Source organism: Physella acuta, unplaced genomic scaffold (assembly GCF_028476545.2).
Source record: "Physella acuta isolate Inbredline_101_S28 unplaced genomic scaffold, ASM2847654v3 ptg000204l, whole genome shotgun sequence".
Lineage (NCBI taxonomy): Eukaryota > Metazoa > Mollusca > Gastropoda > Physidae > Physella > Physella acuta.
Genome location: NW_026731723.1, coordinates 265,625 through 287,344, shown reverse-complemented (window position 1 = coordinate 287,344; position 21,720 = coordinate 265,625). Strand labels below are relative to the sequence as shown.

Sequence of the window (21,720 nt, the reverse complement as noted above, 5' to 3'; positions counted from 1 at the left end):
CAAAAACCCAACTTACACAATGTAAGAAAAAACACTATCACAGATTTCTACACTGTCTAATAATAGCCACAGGCCACACAACACTGTTGTAGCTTCAGGAATTACTTAGCGACAAGTAATATTAAACTAGAAGACTAAATCACTTAAGAAAGCAAGGCACACACAGGTCTTAAGTACTCTCACGTTCAAATGGTCAGAGTCTATAGCCGGACAATATGGACGGCTGCCTGATCAAGATAAACTGCCTCGTAGACTGCCAGGTCAAGATAAACTGCCTCGTGTTGCGCGTGTGCAGTGCAATTAAAGACTTCTGTGACAGGGGAGGTTATCCTCAACTCATGTCGCCATTGGTTGGGATAATCATCTGATCAGAATCATTCAATCAGATTTTAATGGAAAATTTCTATGTCTCAAACACCTTAATAAGTCAGTGGAAAAACCCCAGGTGTTACACCATCATTCCATATAAGGAATTATACAATGTCAAAATAAAAATGACTCGACCTAAGTAGGTCACATCCCCTCCCTTTTTGGAAGTGACAGATAGGTTCCACAAAAACATACATAAGGAACCAATCTGGCAATGAGAATAAAAAAAAATGTTTTACAAATGTAGTCAATCAAAATCACAATACCATATGAAAATATCCCTGAACATAAAAGGGAAGTAACTCCAACTTTTACAATTGGTGAAAGGGGAGTAACCCTTCAAAAGGTAATTATACATCAAAATCCCTCAAAAAAGGGTATTACAATATTTCCATGAGGATATTAAAAGTGGTAAACCCGCCAGGGTAAGACCTTTATTTCAATGACTAGCTACAATATCAATTGAGTCATATGAGACATTTTATTATAAAAGATTACATATAATCAAAAACCACCTTTAATTAAGGTTCACCTGAAAATAAACAAAATATTCAACAGGATTGGAATTTTGAAAAAAATTCAAAACTCACACCACTCATTTTCATATGAGTGACACTCAAACAAAACCTGTTTATGGTCCTAATGAACCACAAAGCATGTCACATGATCAATGTGTGTAACAAGATTTTACATCCTTGACAAACAATCAGCCACAACATTATTACTACCCTTAATGTGTGAAATTTCCAGATTAAAATTTTGGAAATATAAGCACCATCTCAATATTCTTTGATTTGTCTGTCCTAACTTAGAGGTAAATTTCAGGGGATCATGGTCAGAAAACACTCTGACTGGATTGGTTGAAGAAGAGACATAGACTTCAAAATGTTATAATGACAAAACCAAAGCTAAAGCTTCTTTTTCAATAGTAGAATAATTCTTTTGGTTCTCATTTAACTTCCTGGAAAAAAAGGCAATGGGATGGTCAATTCCCATGTTGTCTTCTTGAAAGAGGACTGAGCCAATGGCTAAGTTGCTAGCATCAATGGCAAGTTTAAAGGGCTTGCTAAAATTTGGTGCAGCCATAACAGGAGCATTAGATAGAAATGACTTAATGGTTAAAAAAGCTTCTTGACATTTATCTGACCATTCAAATTCAACACCCTTTTTCAATAATGCAGTAAGAGGTTCAGCAACAGCTGAAAAGTTTTGACAGAACCTCCTATAGTAACCAGCCATCCCAAGGAACTTTTTGATCTCTTTACAATTTTTGGGAGGTGGTAACCTTACAATAGCATCTACTTTAGCTTCAATGGGCCGAACTTGGTTCGTTCCCACTTGATAACCCAAATAGGTAATTGAAGCTTTACAGAAATCACTTTTATGTAAGTTTACAGTAAAATTAACTTCAGACAATTTTCTAAAAAGGTTAGTCAATTGAACAATATGTTCTTCAAAAGTATTAGAAAATACAACTATATCATCTATGTAGGCCTCACATTGGTCTATGTCAGCAATGACAGAGTTAATGACTCTCTGGAAAGTTTGACCAGCATTTCGCATACCAAAGGGCATACGTTTGTATCTATAAAAACCATTAGGGGTTACAAAAGCAGATATTTCTTTTGCACGGTCAGATAAGGGGATTTGCCAGTATCCTGAAAGTAAATCAATTTTGGAAATTATCTTAGCCTGACCAACTTTATCAATAACGTCTTCTATCCGAGGTAATGGATAGGAATCAGCTTTGGTGAGCGCATTCACCTTCCTAAAGTCGGTCACAAACCTGAAAGATCCACCGTCTTTCGGTACTAGGAGACATGGGGAACTCCAGTTGCTGAAACTGGGCTCAATGATATCATTCTTGAGCATATAATCAATTTCATCTTTTATCAAAGCAGCTTTTTCCGGGTTAACTCTATAGGGGTGTTGTTTAATGGGTTTTGCGTCACCAACGTCTACATCATGAGGTGGAACCTTCGCTTCTTTGGGGACATCCCCAAAGATAGAGGGAAATGTCTCAAATAACTGAGATAATCTATGGCTTTCCTCTGTGGACAAATGCATAAGGTGGACATTCAAATTATCTAAAAAGGAAGAATTTACCAATTTTGGGGGTTTCAATTTATCATGTATCACATCATCAGAAACATTTGAACATACAGGTAAAGTAATTTTAGCTGTGGAATGAAAATTGTTACAATTATCATAATATTTTTTCAGTGAGTTAACATGATACACTGTCTGTTTCTTTCTTCTGTCGGGCGTATTGACAACATAGTTCAAATCACTTAATTTTGAATGCACAGTAAAGGGTCCACAATATCTCAAGGATAACGCATTGTTCAGATTCGGTACTAGCACAAGAACTTTGTCGCCTGGATTGAATGTTCGTTTACAAGAACTCTTATCATACAGTCCTTTCATTCTCACTTGGGCCTTTCTTAAGTTCTTGTGAGCCATTTCGCACACGGCTTTCAGGCGAACGTGAAAATCGTCGAAGTTTTCCACTGGATGATCACTGGTACCTGTCCAACGTTCGTGTATCAGCTTCAGGGGGCCACGGACAGAATGTCCAAACACAAGTTGAAAAGGCGAGTAGCCTAAAGAGTCCTGGACACAATCCCTCGCGGCGAAAATAATCCAAGGAACAGACTCATCCCATTGGGTGTTACTATTAGCGAATGTCCTTAGCATGGTTTTGAGGGTTTGGTGGAACCTCTCAAGTACGCCTTGAGACTGAGGGTGGTAGGCAGAGCTGGTGATGTGGGTAACGCCTAGCTTGGCTAGCGCTTCCTGAAAATGGTGACTGGTGAAGTTGCTGCCTTGATCTGTTTGCACGATTCTAGGTAATCCAAAGGTAGTGAAGAACCGGGTCATGGCTCTGACTACAGTCTTTGCCTTAATGTTCCGTAAGGGAATCGCCTCGGGAAAACGGGTACTTGAACACATAAAGGTAAGTAGGTACTCGTTGCCTGCCTTGGTTTTAGGCAAGGGACCTACACAGTCCATGACGATTTTAGAAAAAGGTTCTTCTAATACAGGAATCGGACTCAAAGGGGCCTTAGGAATTGTCTGGTTTGGCTTTCCGGCCAACTGACAGTTCGTGCAACTTCTACAGTAACGCGACACATCTTTTCTCATTTTGGGCCAAAAGAACAGTTCTTTGATCTTCGCCGTCGTTTTAGTGACTCCTGGGTGCGCTGACATTGGATGGTCATGTGCCAGCTTAAGTATTTCATGCCGATAAGGTGGAGGGACCCACAGCTGGTTTTTACCCAACCATGGTTCGGCTGGTGAGGCAATCACTGGTATAGCGCGACGAAAGAAGAGGCCGTTCTCGGAGAAATATTCTCCATCGTCAGATGATAGAGATTTTTCGACCGTTGCTTTGAGTTCCGCGTCGACTTGTTGAGCTTTAATGATGTCTTCCTGAGATATCCTCAGGGGTAAGCCCAGACTTGTTTTTTCTGGAAGCATAGACTCCAGTTTGGGAGTCGAATTTCTTGACGATGATGGTAGATGTGGTTCAGACGTTGTGTCAGCCAATTGTTTGGTCTGGCTTCTTGTCACCGCACATGCAGGATACAGTTCATAATCATTATCTGGAACTGTTGACAAAGGGTCTGAAACCGTACAGGGGTATACTTTGCTTCCCGCAAGGTCATTCCCTAGAAGTAGGTGTACTCCTGGGACAGGAATACTATCTATCACACCTAAAATGACCTCACCTTCGACGAGATGATGTTTCAGGGCAAACTTGTGTAGAGGGACGACAGTAGATTTTGTCCCCACTCCCTGGATAATGGAAATCCTTCCGGTGTTCGTCTCTGGTGAAATGTCCATTGAACTTTTCAAAAGGAGTGATTGTGACGCTCCTGTGTCTCTTAGAACGGTGATATTCTTCTGAGACAACGGATCACCTGGTTTGCTAATGATGGCTTCGGCAATAAAAGATGAAAAGTCAACTTTTCTCGATCTCTCGAGATCGGTAGACTCGGAAGAAACTGGATGGTGGCGAGAACAGTCAAAATGTGACTGCACATAATGTGTGGAGACTTGACTACCTTCTTGCGGACACTTAGGGTTAGAGTCCTTTTGAATTCTAGAGTTCATAGTTGAACTGGCTGCTTGAGGGAATAGAGCATAGTGCGCGGAAGTACGCACCACCTCTCTGTTATTCTGAAGACGTTTGTAACAGTCCTTGACATGGTGACCAGGCCTTTTGCAGAACTGGCATACCGCTCGACGATTGAGAGTTGATCTTGGTTTCTCTCTGGACTGTGATGCCTTCAAATGTTGGCCAACAGGATGATTGCTGCCAAAAAGGGGAAGCACGGGGTTGAGGCGGTTTCCTGACACTGGTGGTTTCTTATGCACCAACATATATGTGTCAGCCGACTCAGCAGCCTTCTGGATGTCAGTTATCTTGTTATCCAGTATGTGTAGTCGTATCTCTTCAGGCAGGGACGATAGGAATTCTTCCCTTAGGATAAGAGACCTGAGTTTCTCAAACTCAGAAACTTCTTCAGAGTGTAGCCACCTTGAGAATATTTTCTCCTTTTCAAAGAGAAATTCCACATATGATTGTGTGGGTAACTTGCGGAGTGTTCGGAATTTTGTCCGATAGGCCTCGGGCGTCAGTGCGTAGGCCTTTAAAATGGCAGTCTTGACCAAACTATAGTTATTTTGAACGTCGTGAGAGAGTGCCTGGTATGTTTTTGCAGCTTTCCCAGTAAGGACAGAGCTCAATAAAGCAGTAATGGAAGTTTCGGGCCATTCACATGTCTTCGCTAAACTCTCAAATGAGTTAAAGAAAACGACCAAATCTGTTTCATCAAATTTAGGAACTAATTTCCCAAATTTGGCAATCACTTGCCCTACCGACAACTTTTTTGGATCTACCAGAGAAGTGACATCACTAACTTGACCAAACTCTAATTCCAACCTCCTCTTATCTAAAGCAATTTTAGCCTCTAACTCCTGTTTCTCTAAAGCAACTTTCTCCTTCTCTAGAGTAACTTTCTCCTTCTCTAAAGCAATTCTAGCTTCTAATTCTACCTTCTCTAGAGTTTTCTCCTCGCGGAGCAACACACCAGCCAACAAACTTTCATCAAATACTCCTTCATTAATGAAATGAACAACAATTTTATCTCTCAACACCTCTGACTTCTGCGTAACAGAATAATCCAATTTCAATTCCTTAACAACACTAACCAAAACTTTTCTACTCAACTTTTCTACATCTTCAACAGTAGGATTAGCCAAAAAAGACTCCATAACACTAACTTTCAAATCACAACAAGCCTAGATCCTTTAAATTAATACACAGCGTTGGGCCGTGTACTTGACCTCTAAATGTAGGACGTGACACGTCTGCTTATTTGACCTAGATACTCTAGCCTGAGTGCGCGTTGTAAGAACACTGCGCTACTGGATATAAAAACAACTAGATCCAACTAACCTTAGTATTCAACTGATATAACCAACAACTGGAACGACAAATTAAATCCCGGACGAGCCCCCACTTTGTAACGTTAACCTATCTATCAGCCAAATAGAAGGAGAACGTCCCCGGATTCTTTTTTCGGGGTCATATGTAAATACCTTACGGCCTAGGTGGATGAACCTTAACACAACGACACACTAGGGCTCGAATTCAATGTCTAGGGAAGCTAGTGATACTATTGTAATTAACACTCATCCAATCTACATATAACCTTTAATCAGCGAACACAGAAGTGGCAGAACACAAGGTTGTACTAAATAAAATATTTAATGTATAAAATATCAAAAACCCAACTTACACAATGTAAGAAAAAACACTATCACAGATTTCTACACTGTCTAATAATAGCCACAGGCCACACAACACTGTTGTAGCTTCAGGAATTACTTAGCGACAAGTAATATTAAACTAGAAGACTAAATCACTTAAGAAAGCAAGGCACACACAGGTCTTAAGTACTCTCACGTTCAAATGGTCAGAGTCTATAGCCGGACAATATGGACGGCTGCCTGATCAAGATAAACTGCCTCGTAGACTGCCAGGTCAAGATAAACTGCCTCGTGTTGCGCGTGTGCAGTGCAATTAAAGACTTCTGTGACAGGGGAGGTTATCCTCAACTCATGTCGCCATTGGTTGGGATAATCATCTGATCAGAATCATTCAATCAGATTTTAATGGAAAATTTCTATGTCTCAAACACCTTAATAAGTCAGTGGAAAAACCCCAGGTGTTACACCATCATTCCATATAAGGAATTATACAATGTCAAAATAAAAATGACTCGACCTAAGTAGGTCACACGGTAGAGAGCTGGACTGCTAACCCTAAACCCGTAAGTCTTGAGATCAAATCCGGATTTAAGTCAGCAGACCGTCCCTGAGTCCAACCAGCTCTGATGGGTACCTAATTCACATGAGGGAAAGTAAAGGCGCTTGGCATAGTGCTGACCACACTATCTCTTCATATGCCGAGGTCACAGAAACAAGTGAACTCTATTTCAGTTTCAGGTTTGAAAAGGGAACTTTAATGTTTAGATGTAGGCCTACTAATTTAAATCCACTATTATATTTATTCCTGTTTTCTTTTTCGATTTTAAAAATTAAAACATTAGGCCTAATTTTATACAATTTACTTACTACAATCGACTTTAATAATATTTCAATGGTCAAATTTGAAATAACCAAAGGTTTACCAACTTATGACTTTACTTTATGTTTATGAAACTCAACAAACATTTTACATTAGGCTACAGGATAGGAATGTTGGGATATTTTTCCTAATTACCATAGAATGATAAAATGTACACAGATTAATCCTATAATATACCCCATTGATAAAAATACCAAATTTATCATTCTAGGCCTAATAGTTTTTTTTATATGAATTTTTAAAGTTATGTATTAAACCTGTTATATATCACTGTAACATCGGATTTAATTGTGTGATTGGCTTTAGGCTTGCATACCACTGCTGCTATTCGAGATATAATTATAAAACTTTGCACATTAGTGCTAGAGAGTGTGGGGAATAGAAATATGAAAGTAAAATCAAAATTTGATGAAGGATAATTAGAACTAATCAAGTCAAATTAAAGTGAGGGGTGCTGTTCTATATAGGTCAATATGCAGACTGAAAGTCTATGTTTTTTTTTTTTTTTTTTTTTTTTTAATATTAAAATTGAAACTTTGCTAGAGGGTGGGGGCAATAGAAATATAGAAAAAAATTATATTAAGTATGACTGCATATAATTAAAAAGTCCTATGAAAGGGTGTTGCACCCTTTTATAGTAATTATAGTGACTGCAACGGACGTATGTCCAGAATGTTACTATAATAGATAGGATACATTTTGGTTATTGATACTGAAGCATGTAATAAGAAGAATGCTGAAAAATAAAGCTAGGGATGGTGTGTTAAAGCACTCAACTACTAACATGCAAGTCTTGAGCTCAGATCTCAGACGAGTCTGTCTGTGCAGCGTGCAGCATCCACCAAGCTCAGATGAGTACCTGACCCAAGGGAAAGTAAAGATAGCTTGGCAGAGAGCTAACCACACCATCACTTCATGTGCATGGGTCAAGAAACAGATAAACTCTACTTCAGCTGCTTTATGGATGATGGATTGACAGGTCCAAAAGGGAAACTACTTTAATATACTAGGGCCTTTATAAGACCCTATTGATATTTTGGTACAACTAAATTACTAATCAATAGAAAAACCTTAAATTCTTGTAAAAGTTTATTAAGCTAAGTGTTAATTTGTACCAAATCAGAAGTTACAGCTTCCCTGTCTATCTGCTTATATGAATATATATATATTGGCAACATGCAGTGATTTAAATCCGTATTGTTTGTTGTTATTTGTTTTTTGTTACTTTTTATTACTAAATGTAAAAATTTTATCCTAAATTATTATGAATAATAATTATCATGCCTTTTTCATGTCATTCTAAATTCACTGCCTTATTAATTAGTACCCCCCCCCCCCCATGTCAATTGCTGCACCTTTTGTTAATTATTTACTAATGTCATAAGCATAATTATTACAAATAATTAAATAAGTTTATCACCAAGCTTCTTTACTTATCATAACCAATAATAGGCCCAGACTTACATTATCAATCGATACATATAGTATATGGCAGGAAACAGATTCAACCCTCAAGCATCTACTTTTAGGGTCGATTTTCGCCAATTTTCAAAGTAACAATTATTGACATATTATATATCAATTTTGTTGCTTAACAATCGAGGAATTCAAAAATATAAAAATTAATAGCACTAGACATTTACATCACGTTCAAAATGTAGATTAACCACACTCACTCAACTGAGATTTTTTTTTACATCTAAATGTAGTGAGGTCTAAAAATCCACGAAATTCACAAAATTAACAATATAATTACACAGAAATGTCACTTAGGCATAAATTTATTTGTAAATGTGTCAACCTTTACAAAATATACCAGTTTATAGCTTATTTCTATAATTATTCTTGAGAAAAAAAACGACCGCCCTCCCCTTTAAAATTCTGGCTTTTAGAAACACTCTGGGGAAGAAAAAAATAACAGAGTTAAATATAGAAGGTCTATATAAAAAACATAATTAATAAAATATGTCTATATGCCAATTTTTAATATAGTTGCAGCATTTACATGGCTAATTATAATTGTTTAGTACTTTAAACATTAATTTAAATTTTAAAGTTACGACTCTCTGTGGCGTCTTTCAAGTGTAGTGTCAGTGTAGGAGTGTAGGTGAACAGGGTGTTAGGGCCTGATACGATTTCATTAGAATTGGTAATGAACAGAATGTATAATTAGAACTGGCATATAAAAACAATGTTGATAATAGATGCAGTTGTTTTAATGCTACTTATAATAGATCAAAATGACAAACATAATTAAAACCCAAGAATCTGGAAGCGCTGACCTCATTTTACTGACACGGTTGTCAAATAGTAAGTAGATCTAGATCTAGATCTAAAAAATAGATCTAGATTTACGTAATTTTGAAAATACGCTAGATCTAGATGCAAAATCACTTTTAAAAACTGAAGTTAGTGATTAGATCTATAATGAAATTGAAATCAACAACTGATATGTAAGTATCTTTTGATTTAAAAAAAAATACGCTTAGTTCTAAGAAAAAAAAATACTATGGTGTACTCGATCCCTATCCCAAAACGTGCCAGCCATATCGCATGCGTAGTCAGCTACTCAGCTGCTTATCAAATCGATGAATTTTAAAATTATATAATAAAAGTAGGTCACCCTAAAAAAAAGAGTAAAATGGCTCCCGTTTTCACGACAGCCGTCACTCGATTCATAATTTACAGAGTTATAAAGTTCTACTTTCTTTTGGCTATAGATTTAAAGAAATATTAATTTGTTATTTCTCATGCGTTCCAACAATTGTACCTAATTTTAATAAACATTGGATTAGTAAGGACTCGATTCTTTTTAGAATTAGCCCTCGACACTATACAGACTATTGCGAAGAAACAGACTCGCGCGAATGTCGTGCGTAAGCTGGTTCAGTGGGCGAAGATTAGAACCCAATCAGACGGAAAATTTTTACTTTGAAATAATTACATTATCAATTAATTTCGATTTAAAACAAATGGCTTAAAGTCAAAAGTAAACTAAAATTTAAAAACTTTGTTATTCGCAGTCTACTCAAGATTCTCGTGTTTTAAAGATAAGTCTAGTTTTACTACGCGTGCGTGCATGGTGCGAATATCGATTTTCCCCGACAGAAAATCATAAAAAATTTTTTTTTAAGTATCTACGGCAAAATAATACTTATATTTTACAGAATTAAATACATTTAACTAAACTGTTATTTAAGTACATGCCTCGGAGGAAAAAAATACAATTTTATATCCGTAAAAAATTAACTGAAATCCCCGCTTTCAACGACGCCGATGTGTCGTAATTATGGCCATTCACTTTGTTCAAATTAAAGTAAAAAACACATTCAAATATACTTTTTTTTACTTTCATAATTTACAGCAACCATTTCTAATGAAAAATCCATAAAAATAATAGTTATTTTTACAAAATAGTATTTCTTACCTTATTAGTGCAGTACACGTACTTTTCCAAGTAGATCCATTCCGTCCAGATTTGCATACTTCGCATCCTTCGCCGCGGCACAAAATGTCATAAAAAACGTATTCCACAAAAATGTTGCTAACGAAGCTTGTAAAAACATAGCTCTATTTATCAGTATAAACAAAATCCCCGAACGATGTCTGGTTAGAAAGTTTATGAACGGCGAAGATCGAATATGCATTTTCCGGTACTAATCTGTTTCCTGCCATATAGCATTAGTTATACTAAGAAATAGGCCTATAACTTATTTATAGTATAAAGTATAATAGTATATAATAGTAAATTAAAGGCTATTAGTATTAGCCTTAAATCTAAGTAAGTAGGTATGTGTGAAATGCTTAACACTATTTAATGTAAGACTAAGCTTCTTGCCTGTCGGTTTTAATAGATAACTTGATCAACGTATTTTATCTAGTTTTAACAATGCCACCCACAATTTAAATTCTTTCCAACTTCGAAAACTACGTCATTGGCATTAGTGCGCGTATTTTATCGATAATAGGTAATGCGGTGCTAAACCGACGCCATGGCGTTGTCAAGGCCGAAGCGCTAGCTCGGGGATTTGACATGTATGATAACTCGTAAGCAGAAGTAGTAAGTGCCATAAAACCGTTATTATAATAATATTTGTTTATTTAATGGACACTTACAACTAATGGCAAGACACTTATAAAGGGTTTAATACGTAAACTTATTTAAAATGTGACAGCACCGTACGGGACATGTTCGCGAGATAAACTCATTAGAATCGTGCGATCGATTTCGGCTTAAAGATTGTCATAATGGCGGTAATTTTCTAATTGAAACATATAATACGACTACACTAGAATATCTATATCGAATATTTCTAAAAACTCGATTCCAACAGTGAGATTCGGCATTCTTCGGAAAAGGGCGAGTTTTTATAAAGACTGCATCGAAAAGTCCGGATGTTGAATACCGAATCGAAACAGCGGAAGTCGGAATGCCTAGCTACAGGATAATTTCTGACTAAATCTAGATTCTAGATCTAGAAAAAATATAGATCTAGACTAGATCTAGTCTAGAATTTTTGTACAATAATATTAATCTAGATCTAGGCCTAAAAATTTAAAATAATTTTTGCATTAGGCCGCGCTAGCCTAGCCGGCCTAGGGCCTTACTTTTTTATATTTGAAGACTAGGATTTTCGAATTTTCCAGCTAGAGAGATAATAATTATAATTAAAAACATTGCTTAAAGCCCACAAAAAACAAATGAGTAAATTACTAATATCCAACAGCGTTTAAGTTGACAGATGGTGCGTGAGCGCAATACTAGATTCTAGATCTATAAATGAAACAAGGTTCATTGGTACTCACTTCTGCTAAAGTGAAAAGTGACCAGATCAGAATATTGAAATGTTGCTGATCTATATGGTATAATTATTGCACATAGTTAAATCAACATAGACATAATTCAATATATTCTAATCAATATATACTTTATACTAGGCCTATAAATTTATTTATAGCTAAATATTGCAACGATAAAGCCCAAAAACTTATATATATATATATATATATATATATATATACATATATATATATATATATATATATATATAAACAAAGTAGCTTTACATTATAGTCTAGTAGTTAAACTACATAAACGGTAAACACCAATCCTTAAATTAATTGCTTTACTTAAAAACAATTAGACCTACACGCTTCATTCATAAAGATATGACGTTATTGTGGGTCTTTTTGTTCTTTGTGAGGGGGGGGGGGGCTATAGGTTTACTGTTATTTAGCATATGACTAATATAAAGTTTACCTAATTACTTAGGTCATAACTAGTCCATAAATGGAGTCACGTTTTTATTTACATCTCCGTCATAAATTGACATCACACTTCAATATACCCCCTCCATGAATTGCAATCGTTTTTTATTTTATTTTTATTATGTGTTAGGATTAGGTGAACATTTTATTGAATACAATTTACATAAGTCTTTTAAAATGAAAAATAAATGCACAAACTCATCAGCTATTAAAAATAAAAATGTAAGACCTTTATAACAATGTGACATCACTTATGAATGATCCATAAGAAGTGTTTTAAAAACCAACTTAAAATTCAGTACATAATTTGATAGCGTGAAAAAGAAAAGTGAATGGTAAATAACAATAATCTATATATATAATTCTCATCTGGGAGCCGCTAGAAAACAAGCTGCAAACGCGCTCCCTACCTCCCCACCCCTACATGGTTTTAGTGAGCTGTGTTCACTCTAAATGTTGAAAAGCAGAGCCAACGATTTTAAACGTAGGGGGGGGGGGGGGGAAGGAAGGTGGGGGGGGGGGGGTATGGTCCTTAACGAGCTACTTAAAATTATAGCGTTTTAAAGAAATATTTACAGTGGCAGCGTTGGTACTGTCGAATTCACAAATTATGAATTACTGAAAAGTAGAAAAAACAACAACTAAATAGCGGCGTATGTTATGCCGCGGGCCGGCTCGAATGTAATAATATTAAAATGTGCCTAAATTTTTTAACTGCATCAAATTCTATGTTAGGAGTCGTTTTACTCGTAGGGAGAGTGGGGCTAGTAATTTTATTACGATGGGTGATGAAGGGGGGGGGGGGGTCAGAGTTTCTTCCAGGCATCTCTTTAACTTGAAATTTTGAGAGGGAAAGTGGAGGGGGGGGGGGGGCTGAGGTGTGAAGTCATGTGTGATGGTTAGGGGGGGGGGAAATCGTCGAAAAAGAGTAGTCATTTAAGGATGTCCCCTACTGTTTCTGAATATATTTTTTAAGCCTTTAAAAATATTTCTATAATAATATTTTAATATCATAGATAAGCCTAGTTTAATACAAAAACAATTAGGCCTAAGGCCTTTAAATTAGGCCTAATATAAAGTTTATAAAGTTTATCTCCAACATAAATGCATGTTAATTATTTTTTAAAAAAATTAAATATATTGGGCTTATAGTTTATTATTAAAAAGTAAACAAAGGTTATAATAGTTATATGGGGAAAAAAAAACAACTAAAGTTCCAATGTGGTAGCCCTGACATTAATTTCATAGTCGTCAGCCTAGCCAGCAGCTTTTCGGGTAAATCTACAGTTACTATAAATAACTTTCTAAATTATACGTTCGCAGCTGTAAAGTCAAAAAATATAATGCCCTTGTATTTTAAATTATAATTGATATAAATTTTACTTTAAATAAATATAAAATTAAAACCTAAGTACTAGAGTCTAGATGTAATTAATAAAATCAAACACTAATACTAATATTGGATAGGCCTATTAAATATCTGCAAATTTTAAATCTCCAGTAGCGAGATTGCAATAGCTTGTTGCTATGGACACTATTTCAACTTCCTCTTCATTTTAGACGTTGGTATTGGTATGGTAGGCCTGCCCCGGGCAAACTCCACTTTTGTTTTCTTTTTCCTTATAATAAATCTCACTAAATATTAATAACAAACTAATCATGGCAATGGCACAGTCATCAAGGAATCCATATCCATTTCCTAAATTGCAAAGTGATGATGATTTTAGAGGCAGCAGAGAACCTGAGGTAGTGTTTTTTATTTATTGGTAATCTATCGTTTTAGGTACGTAGAATCGCCCGCGACTATTAATGTGAAAAACAGGTGACTCCTTACATTTTAATAATTATTTCACATTTTGAGGAGGATTTATGTTTTGAAAAATACAAAAATGTTTCCTTGTTTCATCTATGTACCTGTTTTTTAACAATTGAATTAAAACTTTTCAGTAATAAATGAACACCAGCAATGTTTCCAACAGATGCAACCATGCTCATTTACTATAACAGCCATCTTGTTAAAGTTTTATTTTTATAGACTTATAGCACGAGATTCAGGCGGAAGTCACTCTATTTTACAAATGTCTGCTGTTTATATAGCAAATCTTGCTTGCAGACACTGCTGTTTAAAGTTAATTTTTGGCCTATATTGATATTGATAATTATTTCACATTTTGAGGAGGATTTATGTTTTGAAAAATACAAAAATGTTTCCTTGTTTCATCTATGTACCTGTTTTTAAACAATTGAATTAAAACTTTTCAGTAATAAATGAACACCAGCAATGTTTCCAACAGATGCAACCATGCTCATTTACTATAGCAGCCATCTTGTTAAAGTTTTATTTTTATAGACTTATAGCACGAGATTCAGGCGGAAGTCACTCTATTTTACAAATGGCTGCTGTTTATATAGCAAATCTTGCTTGCAGACACTGCTGTTTAAAGTTAATTTCTGGCCTATATTGATATATTTAGCCATTGATTTAGGTTTATTATTCATTTATCTATAATATTTGACACAAACATATCACAATATACTTCTGTTACAGCCTTGACATTGAGGTAACATTTTTGTACATTACCAGTCGCGGGCCATTTTACGTACCCAAAACGATAGATTACCTATTCATTTTATCTTGTAGATCTAGATCTATTCTAAATCTATGTACTATGTTCTAGATCTATGTACTATGTAGTTGTAGTAAGTAGTATGTTTATAGACCTAGATCTAGTATTATTATTCAAATCTCAATTGCCATTACTTTTTACAACATTGAACACTGAAAAAAAATTAAACAAAACTGTTGAATTGTTTAATTAATTTTACTATCTCACTTTTTACATAGCCTACTTATTAAATATTATTATAGTATATTACCCTTTGGCCTTTGCCAATGCCCAAAAGTTCTTATAAATCATATTTATTGTAATAACACCGAACACAAATGAATAATAATTTAATACTCTAGCTTTTTTTATGGTGTCCATTGGTATAAAGTATAATAATTTATAATTTGTAGTGTTAGATCATTTACATTCTAGATCAATCAGTTACAGTATCAAGCAAATATAATGACTTGCACAAAAAAATTCTATATAAATTAAATTAGAACTAAATTTTGATTCGAGTCCATTCATTGCAGTCAGAGTACATTATAAAAAAAACTAAATATACGATCCAAACATATTTGTTTGCTAAAGTATTTCAATTGTCTCCAATACCTTCTCAAACCCCTTTATCTTTGCAATGAGATTTATTGAGAAATTAAAGCTTTCAACAATTAGCCACAATTAAAGCAATAATATTTTATGTGACATGCCCTAATTTCTTGACACCATTATATCATTTTGGGGTGATTCATCAATGGCACAATTTACAGAGAAAACAGATGTATGAGTGTAGTGTATGACACTATGAGATACTGCATTAGGTCTTTGGGGGGAAAAATTGTATTTTTTTGTAATATAATGGACCAGATATTTCTGGCCTTCTCACTGGAACAATTTCTGCTATAGAAATGATAGTTTTGTTAGGTAAACAAGCTCATCTGAAAATGATAGTTTTGTTAGGTAAACAAACTCATCTGAAAATGATAGTTTTGTTAGGTAAACAAACTCATCTGATGGCCCTAGCCATCCCAAACTAGACAACTAGTAATTAAACTGTAAAAAGTCACTATATTTTGTAACAGTGGGTTATTTTTATTTTTATTATTTCAATTTGTATTTTACTATAGACAATATGCTATCCAGTGCCAACACATCTTGCTCAAAGACAGTTGCCATGGCAGCGACTCAGTGGTCAGCACACATTGTCTTCAGCCAGGCATGAAGCTTACCACTTTGACCCATCAGCACCTAATGATGACCTTGATTTTGTTTTAAAATCTACTTACGATCACCATAATGGCTTGCTGAAAAACAGAAATGAAGTTGTTTTTCAACATGAAACTTTTGGAGAAGATCATGGGTAATAATTTTAAGATCAAATTGAATCACAAAAATAATTTACCTTGTCTTTATTATGTGTGAAGGGTTTGTGCACATTGTATGACACACAAATATGGGATCATGGAGAAACATAATCAGGATAAAATAGAATTGCATTTAATATTTTCTATGTGAGTGATGTTTTGGGCTTGGTTAGGAGAGTGATTTAGGCAATAGCTAAGGTTAGGGTTGTAGCTTTATAGAAAGATTAGTATCATATGTTTTGCATAAATATTATTTATTGCACAATATAGAACAACATTACATCGTAATTTTAGAACTATCCCCTCCCCTAGTCTAAAAGCAAAATAATTCACAATTATAAAATTTAATTAAATAAAAAACTACAAGGTGCCATCATAAAATTCCTCACTATAATCCTGGTATTCCCTATATAACATTAATTAACAACCCACTAACCCTACCACATTACATAATATGTGCAGGATACATACTCTGAGGATAAAGCACCTAGCCATATATCATATGTCTACCCAGGGGCGTAGCGAGGGGGGGGGGGGGGCGGGGGTGCGGACCGCACCGGGTGACACCATTTAGGGGGGTGACACCAAGGCAAAAAATAGCAAAATATATAGAGAAAAACTCGAGGGGGGGGGGGGTGCAAATTGAAAGTTTGGGGGGGGGGGGTGCAAATCGAAAACTTGGGGGGGGGTGCAAATCGAAAGTTTGAAAGTTTGTCCCTGGGAAGGGTCTCTATGCCTCTGGGGGGGTGACACCATTAAGTGCCGCACCGAGTGACACCCGACCTTGCTACGCCACTGTGTCTACCATTCCCTTTTATGTACACACCCAGTATAACTATGTTTAAGTGCATCAAGTTTGTATTATTCTATAGCCTTCTACCTGAGTCTCAGTGTATGTTGTTGTCTTTGTGAAATTTGTTTTAGTTGTATTATTCTATAGCCTTCTACCTGAGTCTCAGTGTATGTTGTTGTCTTTGTGAAATTTGTTTTAGTTGTATTATTCTATAGCCTTCTACCTGAGTCTCAGTGTATGTTGTTGTCTTTGTGAAATTTGTTTTAGTTGTATTATTCTATAGCCTTCTACCTGAGTCTCAGTGTATGTTGTTGTCTTTGTGAAATTTGTTTTAGTTGTATTATTCTATAGCCTTCTACCTGCTTCTCAGTGTATGTTGTTGTCTTTGTGAAATTTGTTTTAGTTGTATTATTCTATAGTCTTCTACCTGAGTCTCAGTGTATGTTGTTGTCTTTGTGAAATTTGTTTTAGTTGTATTATTCTATAGCCTTCTACCTGAGTCTCAGTGTATGTTGTTGTCTTTGTGAAATTTGTTTTAGTTGTATTATTCTATAGCCTTCTACCTGCTTCTCAATGTATGTTGTTGTCTTTGTGAAATTTGTTTTAGTTGTATTATTCTATAGTCTTCTACCTGAGTCTCAGTGTATGTTGTTGTCTTTGTGAAATTTGTTTTAGTTGTATTATTCTATAGCCTTCTACCTGATCTCAGTGTATGTTGTTGTCTTTGTGAAATTTGTTTTAGTTGTATTATTCTATAGTCTTCTACCTGAGTCTCAGTGTATGTTGTTGTCTTTGTGAAATTTGTTTTAGTTGTATTATTCTATAGCCTTCTACCTGAGTCTCAGTGTATGTTGTTGTCTTTGTGAAATTTGTTTTAGTTGTATTATTCTATAGCCTTCTACCTGAGTCTCAGTGTATGTTGTTGTCTTTGTGAAATTTGTTTTAGTTGTATTATTCTATAGCCTTCTACCTGTGTCTCAGTGTATGTTGTTGTCTTTGTGAAATTTGTTTTAGTTGTATTATTCTATAGCCTTCTACCTGAGTCTCAGTGTATGTTGTTGTCTTTGTGAAATTTGTTTTAGTCGAGATAATATTAAACTGGTTGTTCACATAGATTGAATAGCTGCATCATTTCAGTCAGTGACTAATTTTTCTTGCAAAAATCTTCTAGGCGTGTTTTGAAAAACAGAATCAAAGCTTTACCAGAAAAGAAGTTGCCACTTAATCATCCACTAATCATCACCAGTCAGGAGAAGAAAGAAAACATCAACAGTGTCAAGAATGCAATTGGTGAGATATTTTCTATACTTTGCTTTTTTAGCAACAGCCTAAAGATTGCAGCTCATGGTGAGGTGGTAAACTAAACTTGCTTTACAATTTTAAAATTCCAGTTGTTTTGTTGAATGGTTTTTGTTTAATTTTTGACAAAAAAAAAAAAATGCCCACTTATTTACTTATCATAGTTGTTTTTAAGTACTTACAGATTTTAGTCTAAAACTACAACTATTTTCAATATATTAAAAAGTTTAATCAAAATTTGTAGTTTTTTTTCTCTTGCTTTCTTTTGAATATTTATGTTTGTTAATTTTTTGTTTCAATTTTTAATTACTGTTTTTAATTATTTCCAAATAACAAAACAGAGAGCCACCATATTGAGACAACCAACAAAGGATATTCACGGAAACCTGATGGGGGATTTTTCTGTTCTTAATTTGGATCTAATTCTTTGTTTTGTGTACAAATTTAAGATTTGGAGTTGATGGATAATTAATGTTAAAAAGATAACTAAAATTTGTTTGGACTTGAAATAATAAGTTGATGTAACAATATACAAACATTTTGAATGCATTAAAAAAAGTTAAGCATTATTTTTGGTTCATTGGGAATATAGTAATCTGCTAAATTTGTCTTATAATTTATACTACTGTTGCCATGTTTAACTGTATTATACTTTCTACTGCTAAAAGTTTGAATATAACTGTATTTGTGTATAAATACATTTGATTTCTATCATTTTATTATATTTTATATGACTATACAACTTAGTACAATTTTTTTAATCACTACATGTTTAGATTAAATTGTATTGCATTGACATGTTATCCTTGCTCATGTGCTTTAAAAATAGATTCATAATTTTAATCTTATACAAGATTTACACTTCAAAAATGTAATCAATCTTGCTTATAAAAACTCCAATGATATTTTTTGTTAAAAGTAATGTTAGGTTCAGCCTTCTCAGTATTTCAAGTTTCTGTAAAAGTGTAGCCCCCAATGATAGCCTTAATTATTATAATTATGCAGTGTATTGTGTAGCTAACTCATGATTTCTCTATGGAGTTTTGTTTTTTAACATGGCCTTTGACATTTCTTCTAGGACGCAGGCATGTCAACCAAACCAGAAATGGTTTTAGCAGGAAGAAAGAAATTGGTGGATTTTTCTTGCCCTAGAAGCTTGTTTAAACCTGATCAATGTTGTCTTCTCCTTCTCAACCTATTGCCATGTGACCTACTTTCCATCTTATGGACCTGCCAGAAGCTTTCTATAATAATCTTCATTGGTCCTGCTGCAACCACAGCTCTTTACAGCAGAAGTTTAATAAAATTCTATTTGTATCAAAACTTGTGTTTCTAATTTATCAAATTATATAAAGTTATTCAAGCTAAGGCTCTCAATGTAATCCAAATTTGTTGACAAAGTTGCAAATCTATTTAAAAAAGCTGTTACAGACATTTTTATGTCTATATAAAGCTTAGGGTTGCCAGATACCTTTTCCGAAAATACTGGACACCTTTCCATCCTTCCCTTCTCAGGTATGCCGCAAAGCAGAAGAAGGGGGGTAACAGAGTATTATTCATATACTTGTCCAGTATTTATATTTATTTTATCCTGGACAGTCTGCTCAATAACTGGACTGTCCAATTCAAAACTGGACACCTGGCAACCCTACCAAAGCTCCAAGTGTGCTCCCCCCAAAGAAAAAAATGTTTGAAAGAAACCTTGATCTAGACAACAAATATAAATAATAATTATAGCCTAATCTATAATATAATCGGGCTGAGCGTGTCCTTCCGTCCGTCATCGCTATAGATTTTGGGACTATAAAAGTAAGCTACGCACCATGCTGTGCTTTTCAGTGCACCGCAGTGTCTTATTATAAGTATTAGAGTAGGGTTTGTTTATATAGTGGCATAGAGCTATTTTATAATTTCCACTGTTTGTACAATTTTGCATAACGTAAAGAGAATATTAAATACACGCACATTGCTAAAACATATTAAAAGGATCAATGTCAAATATTGTTTTCTTTTTTATGCCTTAGAAAGGTGGAAACATTTTAATAACGTAATAACAGTAGGCTAGAAAAATCAAATTAATTTAACTCTTTTTTTGACAAGGGAGGTAATTTAAAAATAAATTAAACTCACGCTAATAAAAAAATGTGAATGCAAATCTACGGACCTCTTAGAAGGAATTAGTGTTGCAATAATATAATTAGCAAAATGTGAATGCAAATTGTGCGGATGCGGATTGTTAGAAAATTATAATTAGCATGGATTGATAAAAGGCAATCTTTTATTTATTTTATTCACTACTTCTAATTTTTAATCAACTATTCCGCACCATTATAGACATTGGGTGCGCAATGGTTTTAGTTATGAAACTCAATTGAAAATTTTTAAAATTAAAATACTGGGAAAAAATGCGTGAATTGATAAAGTGATATATGGTAGGTAAACACTGATATTTTAAATATTGCCTATTTTTTATTGTATATTATTTATTATTATTTTATCTTTCGGTTTGCGGACAAGCTGGGGTTTTATAAGAGAGGCGTAGCTAGGGGGGGGGGGGGGTTGGAAATCGAAAGTTTTAGGGAGGGGGGGTAGGGTGCGAATCGAAAGTTTTAGGGGGTGCAAATCAAAAGTTTGAGCGGGGGAAATTTCAAATCAAAAGTGGTGCAAATCGAAAGTCTGAAGGGAATGCAAATCAAAAGTTTAAGGGGGTGGGGTGGAAATTGAAATTTTGAGGGGAGGGGGTGCAAATCGTAAGTTTGAGGGAGGGTCAAATCGAAAGTTTGTCCCCGGGCGCCGGAAAGGGTCGCAACACCTCTGTTTTGTAGTCATTCACTGTGTCAGACGCGTCCGCCGGGACTCGGAAAGGGCGCGATTTGGCGCTACGGGCTAGACTGTGAGCAATATGCCTTTATGATTGCATTTAAATTGTGTTTATGTTATGAGTGTTGTGTTCGTTTTTTCGTTTTTTTTTTTTGCGTTCGTTCGTTTGTGTTGTGTTTAGTTTTGTTCTGTTCCAAAGTTGGTATATTTAAAAATGATTTACCGTGGCGGAGCACGGGATACAGCTAGTAATATATGCCAATATATAACATTTTGTGTAAATGAATGCAATACATTTCTAATACAATGTAAGTTTTCTTAAAACAAGATAATTAGTTGAAAAATTATTATATCCTTATGAGGTCTTTGCCAGGGAGGAGGGATCCCGATTTTCTGACGAGGGTGGGGGTAATTAGGAAAGTGTTATAACTGGGGACAATATCCAGCAGTTACTCTGTACATAGGGTTTCCACTACCAAATTACCGTCTAGAATAACGCCCCCTGTATGCCAATCAGAACTAACAGAAAGGTTCGTCATA

At 35.0% G+C, this 21,720-nt stretch overlaps 2 protein-coding genes across 9 annotated transcripts in view; one reads left to right on the top strand and one right to left on the bottom strand.

Annotated features, from left to right (window-relative positions):
- LOC131937209 (endosome/lysosome-associated apoptosis and autophagy regulator family member 2) overlaps positions 1 to 11,875 on the bottom strand; it is a 36,273-nt gene extending 24,398 nt beyond the window's left edge. For 3 of the 7 annotated variants that reach the window (XR_009386174.1, XM_059294445.1, XM_059294451.1), the window contains exon 1: positions 11,834 to 11,875. The gene's annotated coding sequence lies outside the window, so the exon portion shown is untranslated. Of the gene's footprint in view, positions 1 to 11,741 lie in introns of all 7 variants that reach the window. The other 4 variants (XM_059294450.1, XM_059294446.1, XM_059294447.1 and 1 more) reach the window with 4 other exon arrangements.
- A 1,946-nt stretch (positions 11,876 to 13,821) lies between these two features.
- Positions 13,822 to 19,702, top strand: LOC131937244 (protein CFAP276). Of its 2 annotated transcripts, none has more exons than XM_059294514.1 (4): positions 13,822 to 14,041; positions 16,032 to 16,264; positions 18,233 to 18,351; positions 19,439 to 19,695. In XM_059294514.1, the coding sequence occupies exons 1-4, from the start codon at positions 13,955 to 13,957 to the stop codon at positions 19,510 to 19,512; spliced, it is 513 nt and encodes a 170-aa protein (XP_059150497.1). In that variant the 5' UTR covers positions 13,822 to 13,954; the 3' UTR covers positions 19,513 to 19,695. The 2 variants fall into 2 exon arrangements, with proteins under 2 accessions (XP_059150497.1, XP_059150498.1); XM_059294515.1 differs by having other exon boundaries at positions 13,824 to 14,041; positions 18,702 to 19,702.
- The last annotated feature ends 2,018 nt before the right edge of the window (positions 19,703 to 21,720 follow it).